At 43.5% G+C, this 19,502-nt stretch overlaps 1 protein-coding gene across 1 annotated transcript in view; it reads left to right on the plus strand.

Moving 5' to 3' along the window:
- The window catches only part of ZNF804B (zinc finger protein 804B), a 633,228-nt gene that overhangs the window by 427,865 nt on the left and 185,861 nt on the right, over positions 1 to 19,502 (plus strand). The window contains exon 2 of the mRNA XM_073677411.1: positions 4,365 to 4,508. Coding sequence (XP_073533512.1) covers positions 4,365 to 4,508 — 144 coding nt within the window. The remainder of the gene's footprint in view (positions 1 to 4,364; positions 4,509 to 19,502) is intronic.

A 19,502-nucleotide genomic window follows, 5' to 3' on the forward strand; every position in this document is an offset into this window, starting at 1 on the left:
AGAGAATAACTACAGGATCTGACTACGCAGGGTTTGCTCGTAGTCTGTAACCAAGGAGACAAATAATTCTGCATTGAAGCTGTAGACACTAAACCTTAGTAGATTTTTTTAATCAAGTCTGTGTACAAAATTGTATTATTAGATTTTTAGTTTAGAGGATTTTTAGCAATAAAAAATAGTTGCAAAGAAAACTATATTCTGTCTTGTGTAAGTAATAGAGAAATGACAAGAAGCAAAAGTAGGGAAAAAAAATCAGATCTCTAATTACTAAGTAACAGAAAATATCTTTCTATCAGAACTCTGAAGTTTCCACCCCTCACCTTGGCCTGTCTATGTAATTGGTGCCGGACCTCTAATCTCCATCCCTACGTCCTCATATATTTTTCATGGACTGTATTCCCTCGGAAGGCTCTTGCAGGTTTTCCTATCCTATTAGCTGACCACAGTCTGTCCACAGACTACTTTCATGGGCAATCGATGGCCATCATCCACGGCTGTCAGAAATGAAATGGAAGGAGCAAAACAAGATCTGTGATTTCTACAAGAGCAGAACGCTTGGCCGCGGGAAGATCCTGGTTTTATATCTCAATATAGATTATGTCAAAAATTATGTCTTGTGCTTGTCAGAAATAAACATGTAAAGATATAGCAGAGCCGAGTGTGCCGGCAAAATCGTTTCTGCATCGCAGAGCAGACACCTCTTTAGGTGGTGATACAGATAAAGCATAACTAGCATCATCTAGCAAATAGCGGGGACAGTGGACATAGTTACATTGTTATATAGGTTGAAAAAAAACATAAGTTCATCAAGTTCAACCTTTCTCCACCAGTTCTACATTCTTTATCACTAATTTATTTAGAACCCACGATGCCATTTGTTGTGAGAAAAGCCTCAGCCCTTCTTTAAAAACTGATATAGCGTTTTCCATTACTATCTCTTGTGGTCAGACATTCCACAGTCTGACTGCTCTAACTGTAAAGAACCCTTTCTTATTTAGCTGCCAGAATCTCCCTGGGTCCTTTATGAGGTCTTTGAAAGAAATAAATCAAGTCTCAGTCCTTTGCATTGACCACACATGCCTCTGACGCAACTTTTTTGTCAAAGCTAAACAAGCCCGACTTTTCCAACCTCTCATTGGTTGCCGCCTTTGAACTCACTCTAGCTTTCTTTTATTCTATTTCTATTCTTTTTAAAATACGGAGCCCAGAACTGGATCCCATGTTGAAGATGTGGCCTGATCAGTGATTTATAGAGGGATAACAATAGATTGGGATCACAGGATTTTATCTCTCTTTTTATACACTCTAAAATCTTATTTGCTTTTGCGGCTGCTGCCTGACATTGAGTACTGCTGCTCAGCTTACTTGTAACCAGAATACCCAAGTCCTTCTCCTGTTCTGTAGTCCCGAGTATACTCCCATTTAATGTGTCTGCAGCAATAGGATTACTCAGTCCTAGGTGCATTATTCTACATTTATCAACATTAAACTTCATTTGCCAAGTGGTGGCCATGATTGTAATATACAATCTCGCTCATTTTTTATTACTTTATACAGTTTTGTGTTATTGCAAAGATTGACACTTTAATCTCAGTCCCATCCACAAGGTTATTCATATTGAGATTAGAAACGTCCCTTTGCATTGAAATCTATAACAAAGCAGAGAGCCATTGATCCCAGCTCCACCATTTACTCTCCTAGCCCATAGGGTGATTATGTCAGCTGCCTATCACAGGAGGCAAAGCCCCTACTTGTTGTGAGAGCAGGGATAGGTGGGTATAAGTTGATTTTTTTTATTTCAGGTACAAATAGTTCATAAAAGGGGGCATTATTACTGGATGGGGCATACAATGGGGCATTATTACTATGTGGAGCATACAATGGGGCATTATTACTGTGTGGGGCATAAAAGGGACATTATTACTGTGCGGAACCTAAAAGGGGGCATTATTACTGGGTGAGCCATAAAAGGGTCATTATTAGTAGAGCATAAAAGGTGGAGGCATAAAAGGGGGCATTATCACTGGTTGGGGCAAAAATGGGGTAATTATTACTGAACTTGGATATATAAGGGGACATTATTACTGGTTGGGTCATAAAAAGGACATTATTACTGGGTGGGAAATTAAAGGGGGCATTATTGCTGAATGGGGCATAACAGGGGGTATTATTACAGGGTTGGGCATAAAAGGGAGCATTATTACTTGGTGGGGTATGAAAAGGACATTATTACTGGTTTGGGCATTAAAGGAGGCATTATTAATGAATAGAGCATAAAAGGGGGCATTATTACAGGGTGGGGCATAAAAAGGACATTATTACTGGGTGGGAAATTAAAGAGGACATTATTACTGAATGGGGAATAAAAGGATGCATTATTATTGAGTGGGGCATAAAAGGGGAGATTATTACTGGGTAGGGCTTAAAAGGGGGCATTATTACTGGGTGGGGAATTAAAGGGGGCATTACTACTGGGCGAGGCATAAAGGGGGGAATTATTACTGGGTAGGGCTTAAAAGGGGGCATTATTACTGTGTGCGGAATTAAAGGGGGCATTACTACTGGATGAGGCATAAAGGGGGGCATTATTACTGGGTGGAACATAAAAGGGGGCATTATTACTGGGTGCGGAATTAAAGGGGGCATTACTAGTGGATGAGGCATAAAGGGGGGCATTATTACTGGGTGGAACATAAAAGGGGACATTATTTCTGGGTGAGCCATAAAACAGTCATTATTATGTACTGAAACATAAAAGGATGCATTATTACTAGATGGAGGCATAAAAGGGATATTATTACTGTCTTGGACATAAAGGTGGACATTATTAGCTAGCATAAGAGTTTCATTATCACTAGAGGGCCATAAAAGGTGGCAATATTACTGGGAGGGCCATAAAAGGGGGCAATATTACTTGGTAGGGGATAAAAGGGGTATTGAAAAACTTGCTATGGAGCCTAGCATTTTGTGGTTACACCCCTATATATGAATCCATAATATGAAGGGTACAATGTACATTAGGGTGACTCACTGAGGCCTTGGAATCTACCCTAGGAGCTGTGCTTCATAATATGTTATTATTTTATTAAGTAAAATATGCCCTATATGGCACATGTGTGCAGATGGTTGTTTTATAGTACAGAATACAGAGATTAAGTATTGGGAATTTCTTTATTATCATGTATCATGAAAGAAAAAAAAAGAAAGACATTTAGAAAAAATAAAAAAAAAATTAAAACATCAGAAATGTTCCATTTTATATAAACAGTTGTGAAGACCTGGGGTCTTCTGTGGGCGTAACGCTACTCAGACAACACAGGATGAGTGTAAAACAGTGTGGCAATACGTTATTGAACCACAAAGCGGACAATAAACACATAGAACAGTCCCATCACATACCCAAGATGGTACAACATTACACAGTCTCATCCTACTGCTGGCCCGCCTGGGATAGAACAGCTGCGACTTTGGGACTTCCAGGGCCCCCCGCTTCTGCTGGGCCCCCACAGAGAGAAGATAGCTGCAAGCTTAAGAAGCTAGCAGTCCATCAATGTACAAGGCCAGGAGAGCCGAGAGTCCCACCCTGGCCTCTCCGAGAGTTTCCATGGGGCCTGATGACCAGTGGGTCCCAATCTGGCTTCTCCGAATGTCTCCATGGGTTCCAGGTGACCGGATGGTCCTGACTGGCAACCCCAAACAACATATCCATGGGGCCAGGTGAATTCATCATCCCAGCCTGGTTTCCCCAAATGTCTCCATGGTCTCTCTGATGGTCAATGGAGCAGATCCGTATCTTTCCGGTCAGGGCTATATACCTTTAGGCTAGAATCATGTAGAATCCAAATCTGTGTCTCTTTGGGTAAAGTCTGTTTCTAATTTCTGTATCAATAGAAGCACCTGCCCCTTAAAAATAGTTACAGTTGTCCTTGCAAGTACACATTCACAGGTAAGAGGTTAGAGGTAAAGGTGCAGGGCTCCATCATGTCTCATTGTTTGAGCTAATCAATTTACATAGCTGGTATAGCAGGGGCTCTTTAAATCAACATTCAGCTGACTTAGTATAATATGCAATTAGAATAGTAGCAAACAACATTGTTTCACAGACCCAAGAGGAGACATCAATCAGGTTTATACAAATAATTTTATGTCCTTCTTGAAATACATTTACAAGTCAACAGAAACGCAAAGATAATAGTGTATTTCTCTTGACTTAACAAATCTAATCGTCTGGCTTATTAAGGTTATAGGCTGTATCGTCACAACTGTATTTTTTTAATGTTGTAAAATATTCTGCATTTATCACATTGTTATATTTCAGAAAAAAATTCAACATTATTCTCTTTTTTTTGTTTGTTTCCTTACAGGGCTACGCGGAAAAGGGAAAAAGCATAGCGAACGCTCTAGAGGATTTGAAGGCTAATTTCTATTGTGAATTATGTGACAAGCAATACCACAAGCACCAGGAGTTTGACAACCATATTAATTCTTATGACCACGCTCACAAACAGGTAAGCCTGCCCGGGAAATTCATGTTTACCAATGACCCATTAATATCGCTATCCAAAAACATTACTGAGATCTACTGCTAGGGAAGGGTCAAAGCAACGCAGCGGGAATTAAGTCCTTTTTTTTGTATTTTAATGAATCATCCTACAGATTACTTCATAGCATCATTACTAACCCGGCAGCCATACAATATATCATCCCATTTACACAGACGGCAGTACCGGGTGAAGGTTTATCCATCCAATACAACAATGATATACAATAATGCAATCCTATAGCCATGATAAACAAATAGATAATAAAAAAGTCAACGATTCTTTATTGAAAATCCATAGAATACACACCTTATATAAAAACAAACACGGCAGAGAAGCAACACTACACAAATAAAGGCACAGAACCATGGTAACCCATGCTTTCCCATTACTAAAAAAAATCATAGTGGAAGGTATAAGAAAAATACAAGAAATGAGTCTTTTCGCACCCCATAGAGAAGAAGGGGCGATTCGGCATTTAGAGCACTTACAAACTTCTGATAAGTCATTCTGCTTTATGTTCAAAAGAAACTAAAACAGAAAGGATTTAAGTCCTGATTAAAGATGAGCGGACCCGTGGAAGGTCGAGTTCTGGTACCTGAACTGTACCCAAATTTGAACCAGAACCCGAACTCCATTGAAAAGAATGGGGACCTGAACTTTGCTGGAGAAAAAAAACAATCTCTCTCTCGATAGGTGGGGTCCAACTGCTGGTGTGCACAGTGATCGGCAGAACGGGATACTTTTATCCCTGTTAGAATTGAGCAGTAGTGCGCATGTTCGACTGCTGCTCCACTCATACCCTATGGGCCTGATTCATCAAGATCTTTATGAGGAGGGGGCATGCCGGCATCAATCGCTCCAGATTCATGAAGAGATGAATCTTTGGTGTCTGACGAGCGTCGAGCGCCTCTTCCAGCTACGCCAGTAATCTCACTCCAGTAAAGGATTAGAGTGAGATTTCTGACTTACAGAATGCCACAGCTCATCATGAATTAGACAAGCTGTGAAATCACGACCCCACAACTCATAGATTCATAGAAAACTATAATCTTAGAGTTGGAGGGGACCTCCTGGGTCCTCGTGTCCACCCCCCTGCTCGATGCAGGATTCACTAAACCATCTCAGACAGATGTCTGTCCAGATACTGTTTGAAGACTTCTATTGAAGGAGAACTCACCACCTCTCGTGGCCGCCTGTTCCACTCATTGATCTCCCTCACTGTCAAAAAGTTATTTCTAATATCTAATCTGTATCTTCTCCCTTTCAGTTTCATTCCTTTGCTTCTAGTGTTTCCATGTGCAAATGAGACTAAGGATGATCTCTCTACACTGTGACATCCCTTCAGATATTTGTAGACAACTCCATTCTGTCTCCACCCATTGTGGTGGACCGGGAAGAAACTGGTGTTAAAATGCCAAAAATCACAAAGTTTGTGCCTAAATTTTGAGAATTTTCAAAATTTATACATCAGAATTCTGGCATGAAGGCTTTGATGAATCAAGCTCTATGAGACCGCCAAATGCTCCACTTGACTTTTTCCTGCAGCGCCATAGAGAATGAATGAAGCAGAGATTGTACACCCGACCAGCCACTTCACTTTGTAATGGGGATAAAAGTGCCCCATCGGGGATAAAAATTTCCAATTCTGCTGACCAGTGTGAGTCCCACAAGTTGAATCTCCACCAATCATTAAGTTATCACCAACCTCTGGATAGGTGTTAACTTTATGTCACTGGACAACCTCTGTAAATGCCCAATCCTGGCTGGTTCATCACATAAACTTGGCTCCTTCTGGACTAGGACATGCTTGCATTTACCAACATTGTTTTAAAAAATTCAGGTAATCCCTTAAATTTTGGACTGTTTATTATTATGTTCAAAAATCATACTAGATAAATTTCCCAGAATGAGGAAAACTGGAGTTCCTTTGAATTCTTGATAAAGTTCATTGATACTCTACTGGGTGCTGCCAATGACACCTTCTGGTAGGCAGTGCTTCTGGAAGGTTTCTTGTATGTTTTACCATGATACTGTGTGGTAATGTTCAAGCTTACATTTGGGGTGCACAGAAGAGGTGAGCTAGGGCATAAAGAAAAAGCATGTAAGATGAGTGGCCGGTGAGACCAGCGATGGCTACTGAGGAAAGTTTGCTAAGCACTTTGTGTGTCTCAACCAATATTCCCCTGAAAGTTGGCAAATTTTACGAGGACATCTAAACAAAATACTTACAAAATTGTACAGGGTGGGCCATTTATATGGATACACCTAAATTAAATGGGAACGGTTGGTGATATCAACTTCCTGTTTGTGGCACTTTAGTATATGGGAGGGGGAAAACTTTTCCAGATGGGTGGTGACTGTGGCGGCCAATGGTGTGCTTGGTTTTAACGTAACTTTATTCTTTCATGAGTTTTTTACAAGTTTATGACCACTTATAAAATGTGTTCAAAGTGCTGCCCATTGTGTTGGATTGTCAATGCAACCCTCTTCTCCCACTCTTGACACACTGATAGCAACACCGCAGAAGAAATGCTGGCACAGGCTTCCAGTATCCATTGTTTCAGATGCTGCACATCTCATATCTCGATGGTATGGTGTGTTATATGGAGTACAAAGATCGTGGGGCCATTCTTCATCAATGGAAACCTAAATGACACTGGATATCTGAAATTGCTGCATGATGATGTGTTGCCCTCTTTATGCACTGAAGATGGCACGTTCCCTGAGTTTTTTCAACAAGATGGTGCACCACCACATTATGGGTGTCAGGTCCGAGCATTCCTACATGAACAGTTTCCTGGAAAGTGGATTGGTCGTCGTGGGCCGGTTGAATGGCCACCAAGGTCTCCCGATCTGACCCCCTTAGACTTTTATCTTTGGGGTCATCTGAAGGCAATTGTCTATGCTGTGAAGATATGCTGTGTCACATGACCCTCTTCCCATTGAAAAAAAATAAAGTTGGATCCAAAATGGCCGACTTCAAAATGGCCGCCATGGTCACCAACCATCTGGAAAAAGTTTTCCCCCTCCTATATACTAATGTGCCACAAACAGGAAGTTGATATCACCAACCATTCCCATTTAATTTAGGTGTATCCATATAAATGGCCCACCCTGTATATGTAATGTATATGTATGTGTATTGTTAGATTAATTTCGTTTTATCATTTGGGGAGTAAAAGTCTCATTTTCTTATTGTTATCTATAGTTTTGAAGAATTTTTCATAACTATTCTATTGCATATATTTTTGTCTTGAGTTAGTTATTTTTGTGGTTAGGAGGATGTGTGAATTATAAATAATAAATTGCTGAGGTCAAGATTTAGTGTTACACATGTGGATTTACCAAAAATTCAAAGGGCTTGATATGTTGAGAAATAAAGTACATGCTGCAATATTCTAGATACTGCCAGAGGGTTCTACGTCTTTCATCTCCTATAATTGTCAAGTTGCTTGTCCAAAGCCAATTTTTTTCCAAAAAGTTGAATTTTACAAAGGCCATTTCACAAGAACTTGCTTGTATTTCTATGAAATTTCCTAAGAGCCATGTACATGGCCGTATTATGATTCCATATTGTGTCATGTGTCATGGCTTTGGGCATCATATACCTCTTGTGGTTTGTACAGCCTAGACAGAGATCTTTGGTTTTCCACTGGGCCAATGGGCCATGAGTCAAGCCCTTGGCTGACACTGGACTACAACCCTCAGCTCTAGCCTCTATAGGTCATGGCAGGGTGTAAAGTTAAACAACAGCAAAAAAAATCTTCAGACAAATACAAGAAAAAAAGGTGAAATTCATGCCTGGAAACTTTACAGTCTGATTTCTACGCTGCGTATAATTACTAGTGTAATTGTATAATTGCACTTCATCATAAGCTACACATCATTTTTATAACTGAGAATTTTTGCACATTAAAACATATAATTTGATTTTCGTCAAAGGTTGCTGTGCATTGTTGCATTAGATGGTAATTGAGAACATTGCAAATAAAAAGCTGAATGTCTCTGCTTCTATTGACCCTTGAGCAGTGTTTGATGTGGACCAGCCTTCAGCGGAGATAATTATAGTATATAATATTACTCTCTTTGTGAAAGAAAATAAATACAACTGCTGAATTGACCTTCCTTTAAGCAGAGGAATTTTACAGATCATTACACTAGATTACTCATTGTCCCTCCACACCTCCCTGTAGTCACTGGGAGTTAATAGCAGATTGTCTGGGCTTGTAATAAGTCCACATGGTATACAACAACCAGTCCGGGCCCTCAATAATGGTATACAACAGCCAGTCCAGACCCAAAATAATTGTATACAACAGCCAGTCCAGCCCCACAATAATGGTATACAGCAGCCAGTCCAGCCCCACAATAATGGTATACAACAGCCAGTCCAGCCCCACAATAATGGTATACAACAGCCAGTCCAGCCCCACAATAATGGTATACAACAGCCAGTCCAGGCCCACAATAATGGTATACAACAGCCAGTCCAGCCCCACAATAATGGTATACAACAGCCAGTCCAGCCCCACAATAATGGTATACAACAGCCAGTCCAGCCCCACAATAATGGTATACAACTGCCAGTCCAGCCCCACAATAATGGTATACAACAGCCAGTCCAGTTCCACAATAATGGTATACAACAGCCAGTCCAGCCCCACAATAATGGTATACAACAGCCAGTCCAGCCCCACAATAATGGTATACAACAGCCAGTCCAGCCCCACAATAATGGTATACAACTGCCAGTCCAGCCCCACAATAATGGTATACAACAGCCAGTCCAGTTCCACAATAATGGTATACAACTGCCAGTCCAGCCCCACAATAATGGTATACAACAGCCAGTCCAGTTCCACAATAATGGTATACAACAGCCAGTCCAGCCCCACAATAATGGTATACAACAGCCAGTCCAGCCCCACAATAATGGTATACAACAGCCAGTCCAGCCCCACAATAATGGTATACAACAGCCAGTCCAGCCCAGCAATAATGGTATACAACAGCCTGTCCAGTTCCAGAATAATTGTATACAACAGCCAGTCCAGCCCCACAATAAATGTATACAACAGCCAGTCCAGCCCCACAATAATGGTATACAACAGCCAGTCCAGCCCCACAATAATTGTATACAACAGCCAGTCCAGCCCCAAAATAATGGTATACAACAGCCTGTCCAGCCCCGCAATAATGGTATACAACAGCCAGTCCAGGCCCACAATAATGGTATACGACAGCCAGTCCAGGTCCACAATAATGGTATACAACAGCCAGACCAGCCCCACAATAATGGTATACAACAGCCAGTCCAGCTCCACAATAATGGTATACAACAGCCAGTCTAGCCCCTCAATAATGGTACACAATAGCCAGTCCAGCCGCGCAATAATGGTATAAAACAGCCAGTTCAGTTCCACAATAATGATATACAACAGCCAGTCCAGCCCCACAATAATGGTATACAACAGCCAGTCCAGCCGCACAATAATGGTATATAACAGCCAGTCCAGCCCCACAATAATGCTATACAACAGCCAGTTCAGCCCCACAATAATGATATACAACAGCCAGTCCTGCCCCGCAATAATGGTATACAACAGCCAGTCCAGCCTCAAAATAATGGTATACAACAGCCAGTCCAGCCCCACAATAATGGTATACAACAGCCAGTCCAGCCCCACAATAATGGTATACAACAGCCAGTCCAGCCCCACAATAATTGTATACAACAGCCAGTACAGCCCCACAATAATGGTATACAACAGCCAGTCCAGCCCAGCAATAATGGTATACAACAGCCAGTCCAGCCCCGTAATAATGGTATACAACAGCCAGTCCAGTTCCACAATAATGGTAAACAACAGCCAGTCCAGCCCCACAATAATGGTATACAACATCCAGTCCAGTTCCTCAGTAATGGTATACAACAGCCAGTCCAGCCCCACAATAATGGTATACAACAGCCAGTCCAGCCCCGTAATAATGGTATACAACAGCCAGTCCAGTTCCACAATAATGGTATACAACAGCCAGTCCAGCCCCACAATAATGGTATACAACAGCCAGTCCAGTTCCACAATGATGGTATTCCACAGCCAGTCCAGCCCCAAAATAATGGTATACAACAGCCAGTCCAGCCCCACAATAATGGTATACAACAGCCAGTCCAGTTCCACAATAATGGTACACAACAGCCAGGCCAGCCCCATAATAATGGTATACAACAGCCAGTCCAGCCCCACAATAATTGTATACAACAGCCAGTCCAGCCCCACAATAATGGTATACAACAGCGAGTCCAGCCCCACAGTAATGGTATACAACAGCCAGTCCAGCCGCGCAATAATGGTATACAACAGCCAGTCCAGCCCCACAATAATGGTATTCCACAGCCAGTCCAGCCCCACAATAATGGTATACAACAGCCAGTCCAGCCCCGCATTAATGGTATACAACAGCCAGTCCAGTTCCACAGTAATGGTATACAACAGCCAGTCCAGCTCCACAATAATTGTATGCAACAGCCAGTCCAGCCCAGCAATAATGGTATACAACAGCCAGTCCAGCCCTGTAATAATGGTGTACAACAGCCAGTCCAGCCCCGCAATAATGGTATACAACAGCCAGTACAGTTCCACAGTAATGGTATACAACAGCCAGTCCAGTTTTACAATAATGGTATACAACAGCCAGTCCAACCCCAAAACAATGGTATACAACAGCCAGTCCAGCCCAGCAATAATGGTATACAACAGCCAGTCCAGCCCAGTAATAATGGTATACAACAGCCAGTCCAGTTCCACAATAATGGTATACAACAGCCAGTCCAGCCCTGCAATAATGGTATACAACAGCCAGTCCAGTTCTACAATAATGGTATACAACAGCCAGTCTAGCCCCAAAATAATGGTATACAACAGCCAGTCCAGCCCCACAATAATGGTATACAACAGCCAGTCCAGCCCAGCAATAATGGTATACAACAGCCAGTCCAGACCCTTAATAATGGTATACAACAGCCAGTCCAGCCCCACAATAATTGTGTACAACAGCCAGTCCAGCCCCTCAATAATTGTATACAACAGCCAGTCCAGCCCCACAATAATGGTATACTACAGCCAGTCCAGCCCCGCAATAATGGTATTCCACAGCCAGTCCAGCCCCACAATAATGGTATACAACAGCCAGTCCAGTTCCACAATAATGGTATACAACAGCCAGTCCAGCCCCTCAATAATGGTATACAATAGCCAGTCCAGCCCCGCAATAATGGTATAAAACAGCCAGTCCAGTTCCACAATAATGATATGCAACAGCCAGTCCAGCCCCACAATAATGGTATATAACAGCCAGTCCAGCCGCACATTAATGGTATATAACAGCCAGTCCAGCCCCACAATAATGATATACAACAGCCAGTCCAGCCCCACAATAATTGTGTACAACAGCCAGTCCAGCCCCACAATAATTGTATACAACAGCCAGTCCAGCCCCACAATAATGATATACAACAGCCAGTCCAGCCCCACAATAATGGTATACAACAGCCAGTCCAGCCGCACAATAATGGTATATAACAGCCAGTCCAGCCCCACAATAATGCTATACAACAGCCAGTTCAGCCCCACAATAATGATATACAACAGCCAGTCCTGCCCCGCAATAATGGTATACAACAGCCAGTCCAGCCTCAAAATAATGGTATACAACAGCCAGTCCAGCCCCACAATAATGGTATACAACAGCCAGTCCAGCCCCACAATAATGGTATACAACAGCCAGTCCAGCCCCACAATAATTGTATACAACAGCCAGTACAGCCCCACAATAATGGTATACAACAGCCAGTCCAGCCCAGCAATAATGGTATACAACAGCCAGTCCAGCCCCGTAATAATGGTATACAACAGCCAGTCCAGTTCCACAATAATGGTAAACAACAGCCAGTCCAGCCCCACAATAATGGTATACAACATCCAGTCCAGTTCCTCAGTAATGGTATACAACAGCCAGTCCAGCCCCACAATAATGGTATACAACAGCCAGTCCAGCCCCGTAATAATGGTATACAACAGCCAGTCCAGTTCCACAATAATGGTATACAACAGCCAGTCCAGCCCCACAATAATGGTATACAACAGCCAGTCCAGTTCCACAATGATGGTATTCCACAGCCAGTCCAGCCCCAAAATAATGGTATACAACAGCCAGTCCAGCCCCACAATAATGGTATACAACAGCCAGTCCAGTTCCACAATAATGGTACACAACAGCCAGGCCAGCCCCATAATAATGGTATACAACAGCCAGTCCAGCCCCACAATAATTGTATACAACAGCCAGTCCAGCCCCACAATAATGGTATACAACAGCGAGTCCAGCCCCACAGTAATGGTATACAACAGCCAGTCCAGCCGCGCAATAATGGTATACAACAGCCAGTCCAGCCCCACAATAATGGTATTCCACAGCCAGTCCAGCCCCACAATAATGGTATACAACAGCCAGTCCAGCCCCGCATTAATGGTATACAACAGCCAGTCCAGTTCCACAGTAATGGTATACAACAGCCAGTCCAGCTCCACAATAATTGTATGCAACAGCCAGTCCAGCCCAGCAATAATGGTATACAACAGCCAGTCCAGCCCTGTAATAATGGTGTACAACAGCCAGTCCAGCCCCGCAATAATGGTATACAACAGCCAGTACAGTTCCACAGTAATGGTATACAACAGCCAGTCCAGTTTTACAATAATGGTATACAACAGCCAGTCCAACCCCAAAACAATGGTATACAACAGCCAGTCCAGCCCAGCAATAATGGTATACAACAGCCAGTCCAGCCCAGTAATAATGGTATACAACAGCCAGTCCAGTTCCACAATAATGGTATACAACAGCCAGTCCAGCCCTGCAATAATGGTATACAACAGCCAGTCCAGTTCTACAATAATGGTATACAACAGCCAGTCTAGCCCCAAAATAATGGTATACAACAGCCAGTCCAGCCCCACAATAATGGTATACAACAGCCAGTCCAGCCCAGCAATAATGGTATACAACAGCCAGTCCAGACCCTTAATAATGGTATACAACAGCCAGTCCAGCCCCACAATAATTGTGTACAACAGCCAGTCCAGCCCCTCAATAATTGTATACAACAGCCAGTCCAGCCCCACAATAATGGTATACTACAGCCAGTCCAGCCCCGCAATAATGGTATTCCACAGCCAGTCCAGCCCCACAATAATGGTATACAACAGCCAGTCCAGTTCCACAATAATGGTATACAACAGCCAGTCCAGCCCCTCAATAATGGTATACAATAGCCAGTCCAGCCCCGCAATAATGGTATAAAACAGCCAGTCCAGTTCCACAATAATGATATGCAACAGCCAGTCCAGCCCCACAATAATGGTATATAACAGCCAGTCCAGCCGCACATTAATGGTATATAACAGCCAGTCCAGCCCCACAATAATGCTATACAACAGCCAGTCCAGCCCCACAATAATTGTGTACAACAGCCAGTCCAGCCCCACAATAATTGTATACAACAGCCAGTCCAGCCCCACAATAATGGTATACAACAGCCAGTCCAGCCCCGCAATAATGGGATACAACAGCCAGTCCAGCCCCACAATAATGGCATACAACAGCCAGTCCAGTTCCACAATAATGGTATACAACAGCCAGACCAGCCCCACAATAATGCTATACAACAGCCAGTCCAGCCCCGCAATAATGGTATTCCACAGCCAGTCCAGCCCTCCAATAATGGTATACAAAAACCAGTCCAGCCCAGCAATAATGGTATACACAGCCAGTCCAGCCCCACAATAATGGTATACAACAGCCAGTACAGCCCCAAAATAATGGTATACAACAGCCAGTCCAGCCCCACAATAATGGTATACAACTGCCAGTCCAGCCCCACAATAATGGTATACAACAGCCAGTCCAGCCCAGCAATAATGGTATACACAGCCAGTCCAGCCCCTTAATAATGGTATACAACAGCCAGTCCAGTTACACAATAATGGTATACAACAGCCAGTCCAGCCCCAAAATAATGGTATACAACAGCCAGTCCAGCCCCACAATAATGGTATACAACAGCCAGTCCAGTTTCACAATAATGGTACACAACAGCCAGTCCAGCCCCATAATAATTGTATACAACAGCCAGTCCAGCCCCACAATAATTGTATACAATAGCCAGTCCAGCCTCACAATAATGGTATACAACAGCGAGTCCAGCCCCGCAATAATGGTATACAACAGCCAGTCCAGCCCCACAATAATGGTATACAACTGCCAGTCCAGCCCCACAATAATGGTATTCCACAGCCAGTCCAGCCCCACAATAATGGTATACAACAGCCAGTCCAGCCCCGCAATAATGGTATACAACAGCCAGTCCAGTTCCACAGTAATGGTATACAACAGACAGTCCAGCTCCACAATAATTGTATACAACGGCCAGTCCAGCCCCGCAATAATGGTATACAACAGCCAGTCCAGCCGAGCAAAAATGGTATACAACAGCCAGTCCAGCCCTGTAATAATGGTATACAACAGCCAGTCCAGCCCCGCAATAATGGTATACAACAGCCAGTACAGTTCCACAGTAATGGTATACAATAGCCAGTCCAGTTCTACAATAATGGTATGCAACAGCCAGTCCAACCCCAAAATAATGGTATACAACAGCCAGTCCAGCCCAGTAATAATGGTATACAACAGCCAGTCCAGTTCCACATTAATGGTATACAACAGCCAGTCCAGCCCCGCAATAATGGTATACAACAGCCAGTCCAATTCTACAATAATGGTATACAACAGCCAGTCCAGCCCCACAATAATGGTATACAACAGCCAGTCCAGCTCCACAATAATGGTATGCAACAGCCAGTCCAGCCCCACAATAATGGTATACAACAGCCAGTCCAGCCCAGCAATAATGGTATACAACAGCCAGTTCAGCCCCTTAATAATGGTATACAACAGCCAGTCCAGCCCCACAATAATTGTGTACAACAGCCAGTCCAGCCCCACAATAATTGTATACAACAGCCAGTCCAGCGCCACAATAATGGTATACAACAGCCAGTCCAGCCCCGCAATAATGGTATACAACAGCCAGTCCAGCCCCACAATAATGGTATACATCAGCCAGTCCAGTTCCACAATAATGGTATACAACAGCCAGACCAGCCCCACAATAATGGTATTCAACAGCCAGTCCAGCACCGCAATAATGGTATACAACAGCCAGTCCAGCCCCGCAATAATGGTATTCCACAGCCAGTCCAGCCCCCCAATAATGGTATACAACAACCAGTCCATCCCCGCAATAATGGTATACAACAGCATGTCCAGTTCCACAGTAATAGTATACAACAGCCAGTCCAGCCCCACAATAATGGTATACAACAGCCAGTCCAGCACAGAAATAATTGTATACAACAGCCAGTCCAGCCCTGTAATAATGGTATACAACAGCCAGTCCAGTTCCACAATAATGGTATACAACAGCCAGTCCAGCCCCGCAATAATGGTATACAACAGCCAGTCCAGTTCTACAATAATGGTATACAACAGCCAGTCCAGCCCCAAAATAATGGTATACAACAACCAGTCCAGCCCCACAATAATGGTATGCAACAGCCAGTCCAGCCCCACAATAATGGTATACAACAGCCAGTCCAGCCCAGCAATAATGGTATACAACAGCCAGTCCAGCCCCTTAATAATGGTATACAACAGCCAGTCCAGTTACACAATAATGGTATACAACAGCCAGTCCAGGCCCGCAGTAATAGTATACAACAGCCAGTCCAGTTCTACGATAATGGTATACAACAGCCAGTCCAGCCTCAAAATAATGGTATACAACAGCCAGTCCAGCCCCACAATAATGTTATACAACAGCCAGTCCAGCCCCACAATGATGGTATACAACAGCCAGTCCAGCCCCACAATAATTGTGTACAACAGCCAGTCCAGCCCCACAATAATTGTATACAACAGCCAGTCCAGCCCCACAATAATGGTATACAACAGCTAGTCCAGCCCCGCAATAATGGTATACAACAGCCAGTCCAGCCCCACAATAATGGTATACAACAGCCAGTCCAGTTCCACAATAATGGTATACAACAGCCAGACCAGCCCTACCATAATGGTATACAACAGCCAGTCCAGCTCCGCAATAATGGTATACAACAGCCAGTCCAGCCCCTCAATAATGGTATAAAACAGCCAGTCCAGCCCCACAATAATGGTATACAACAGCCAGTCCAGCCCCGCAATAATGGTATACAACAGCCAGTCCAGTTCCACAGTAATAGTATACAACAGCCAGTCCAGCTCCACAATAATTATATACAACAGCCAGTCCAGCCCCACAATAATGGTATGCAACAGCCAGTCCAGCCCCAAAATAATGGTCTACAACAGCCAGTCCAGCCCCAAAATAATGGTATACAACAGCCAGTCCAGCCCCACAATAATGGTATACAACAGCCAGTCCAGCCCCACAATAATGGTATACAACAGCCAGTCCAGCCCAGCAATAATGGTATACAACAGCCAGTCCAGTCCCTTAATAATGGTATACAACAGCCACTCCAGTTACACAATAATGGTATACAACAGCCAGTACAGGCCCGCAATAATGGTATACAACAGCCAGTCCAGTTCTACGATAATGGTATACAACAGCCAGTCCAGCCTCAAAATAATGGTATACAACAGCCAGTCCAGCCCCACAATAATGTTATACAACAGCCAGTCCAGCCCCACAATAATGGTATACAACAGCCAGTCCAGCCCTACAATAATTGTGTACAACAGCCAGTCCAGCCCCACAATAATTGTATACAACAGCCATTCCAGCCCCGCAATAATGGTATACAACAGCCAGTCCAGCCCCACAATAATGGTATACAACAGCCAGTCCAGTTCCACAATAATGGTATACAACAGCCAGACCAGCCCTACAATAATGGTATACAACAGCCAGTCCAGCTCCACAATAATGGTATACAACAGCCAGTCCAGCCCCTCAATAATGGTATAAAACAGCCAGTCCAGCCCCACAATAATGGTATACAACAGCCAGTCCAGCCCCGCAATAATGGTATACAACAGCCAGTCCAGTTCCACAGTAATAGTATACAACAGCCAGTCCAGCTCCACAATAATTATATACAACAGCCAGTCCAGCCCCACAATAATGGTATGCAACAGCCAGTCCAGCCCCAAAATAATGGTCTACAACAGCCAGTCCAGCCCCAAAATAATGGTATACAACAGCCAGTCCAGCCCCACAATAATGGTATACAACAGCCAGTCCAGCCCCACAATAATGGTATACAACAGCCAGTCCAGCCCAGCAATAATGGTATACAACAGCCAGTCCAGTCCCTTAATAATGGTATACAACAGCCACTCCAGTTACACAATAATGGTATACAACAGCCAGTACAGGCCCGCAATAATGGTATACAACAGCCAGTCCAGTTCTACGATAATGGTATACAACAGCCAGTCCAGCCTCAAAATAATGGTATACAACAGCCAGTCCAGCCCCACAATAATGTTATACAACAGCCAGTCCAGCCCCACAATAATGGTATACAACAGCCAGTCCAGCCCTACAATAATTGTGTACAACAGCCAGTCCAGCCCCACAATAATTGTATACAACAGCCATTCCAGCCCCACAATAATGGTATACAACAGCTAGTCCAGCCCCGCAATAATGGTATACAACAGCCAGTCCAGCCCCACAATAATGGTATACAACAGCCAGTCCAGTTCCACAATAATGGTATACAACAGCCAGACCAGCCCCACAATAATGGTATACAACAGCCAGTCCAGTTACACAATAATGGTATACAATAGCCAGTCCAGCCCCTCAATAATGGTATAAAACAGCCAGTCCAGCCCCACAATAATGGTATACAACAGCCAGTCCAGTTCCACAGTAATGGTATACAACAGACAGTCCAGCTCCACAATAATTGTATACAACAGCCAGTCCAGCCCCACAATAATGGTATACAACAGCCAGTCCAGCCCAGCAATAATGGTATACAACAGCCAGTCCAGCCCTGTAATAATGGTATAAAAAAGCCAGTCCAGCCCCGCAATAATGGTATACAACAGCCAGTACAGTTCCACAGTAATGGTATACAATTGCCAGTCCAGTTCTACAATAATGGTATACAACAGCCAGTCCAACCCCAAAATAATGGTATACAATAGCCAGTCCAGCCCAGCAATAATGGTATACAACAGCCAGTCCAGCCGAGTAATAATGGTATACAACAGCCAGTCCAATTCTACAATAATGGTATACAACAGCCAGTCCAATTCTACAATAATGGTATACAACAACCAGTCCAGTTCCACAATAATGGTATACAACAGCCAGTCCAGCCCCTCAATAATGGGGTACAATAGCCAGTCCAGCCCCGCAATAATGGTATAAAACAGCCAGTCCAGTTCCACAATAATGATATACAACATCTAGTCCAGCCCCACAATAATGGTATACAACAGCCAGTCCAGCCGCACAATAATGGTATATAACAGCCAGTCCAGCCCCACCATAATGCTATACAACAACCAGTTCAGCCCCACAATAATGATATACAACAGCCAGTCCTGCCCCGCAATAATGGTATACAACAGCCAGTCCAGCCTCAAAATAATGGTATACAACAGCCAGTCCAGCCCCACAATAATGGTATACAACAGCCAGTCCAGCCCCACAATAATGTTATACAACAGCCAGTCCAGCCCCACAATAATTGTATACAACAGCCAGTACAGCCCCACAATAATGGTATACAACAGCCAGTCCAGCCCCGTAATAATGGTATACAACATCCAGTCCAGTTCCACAATAATGGTAAACAACAGCCAGTCCAGCCCCAC

Source organism: Phyllobates terribilis, unplaced genomic scaffold (genome assembly GCF_046119375.1).
Source record: "Phyllobates terribilis strain yellow unplaced genomic scaffold, ASM4611937v1 Scaffold_4__5_contigs__length_816908805, whole genome shotgun sequence".
NCBI lineage: Eukaryota > Metazoa > Chordata > Amphibia > Anura > Dendrobatidae > Phyllobates > Phyllobates terribilis.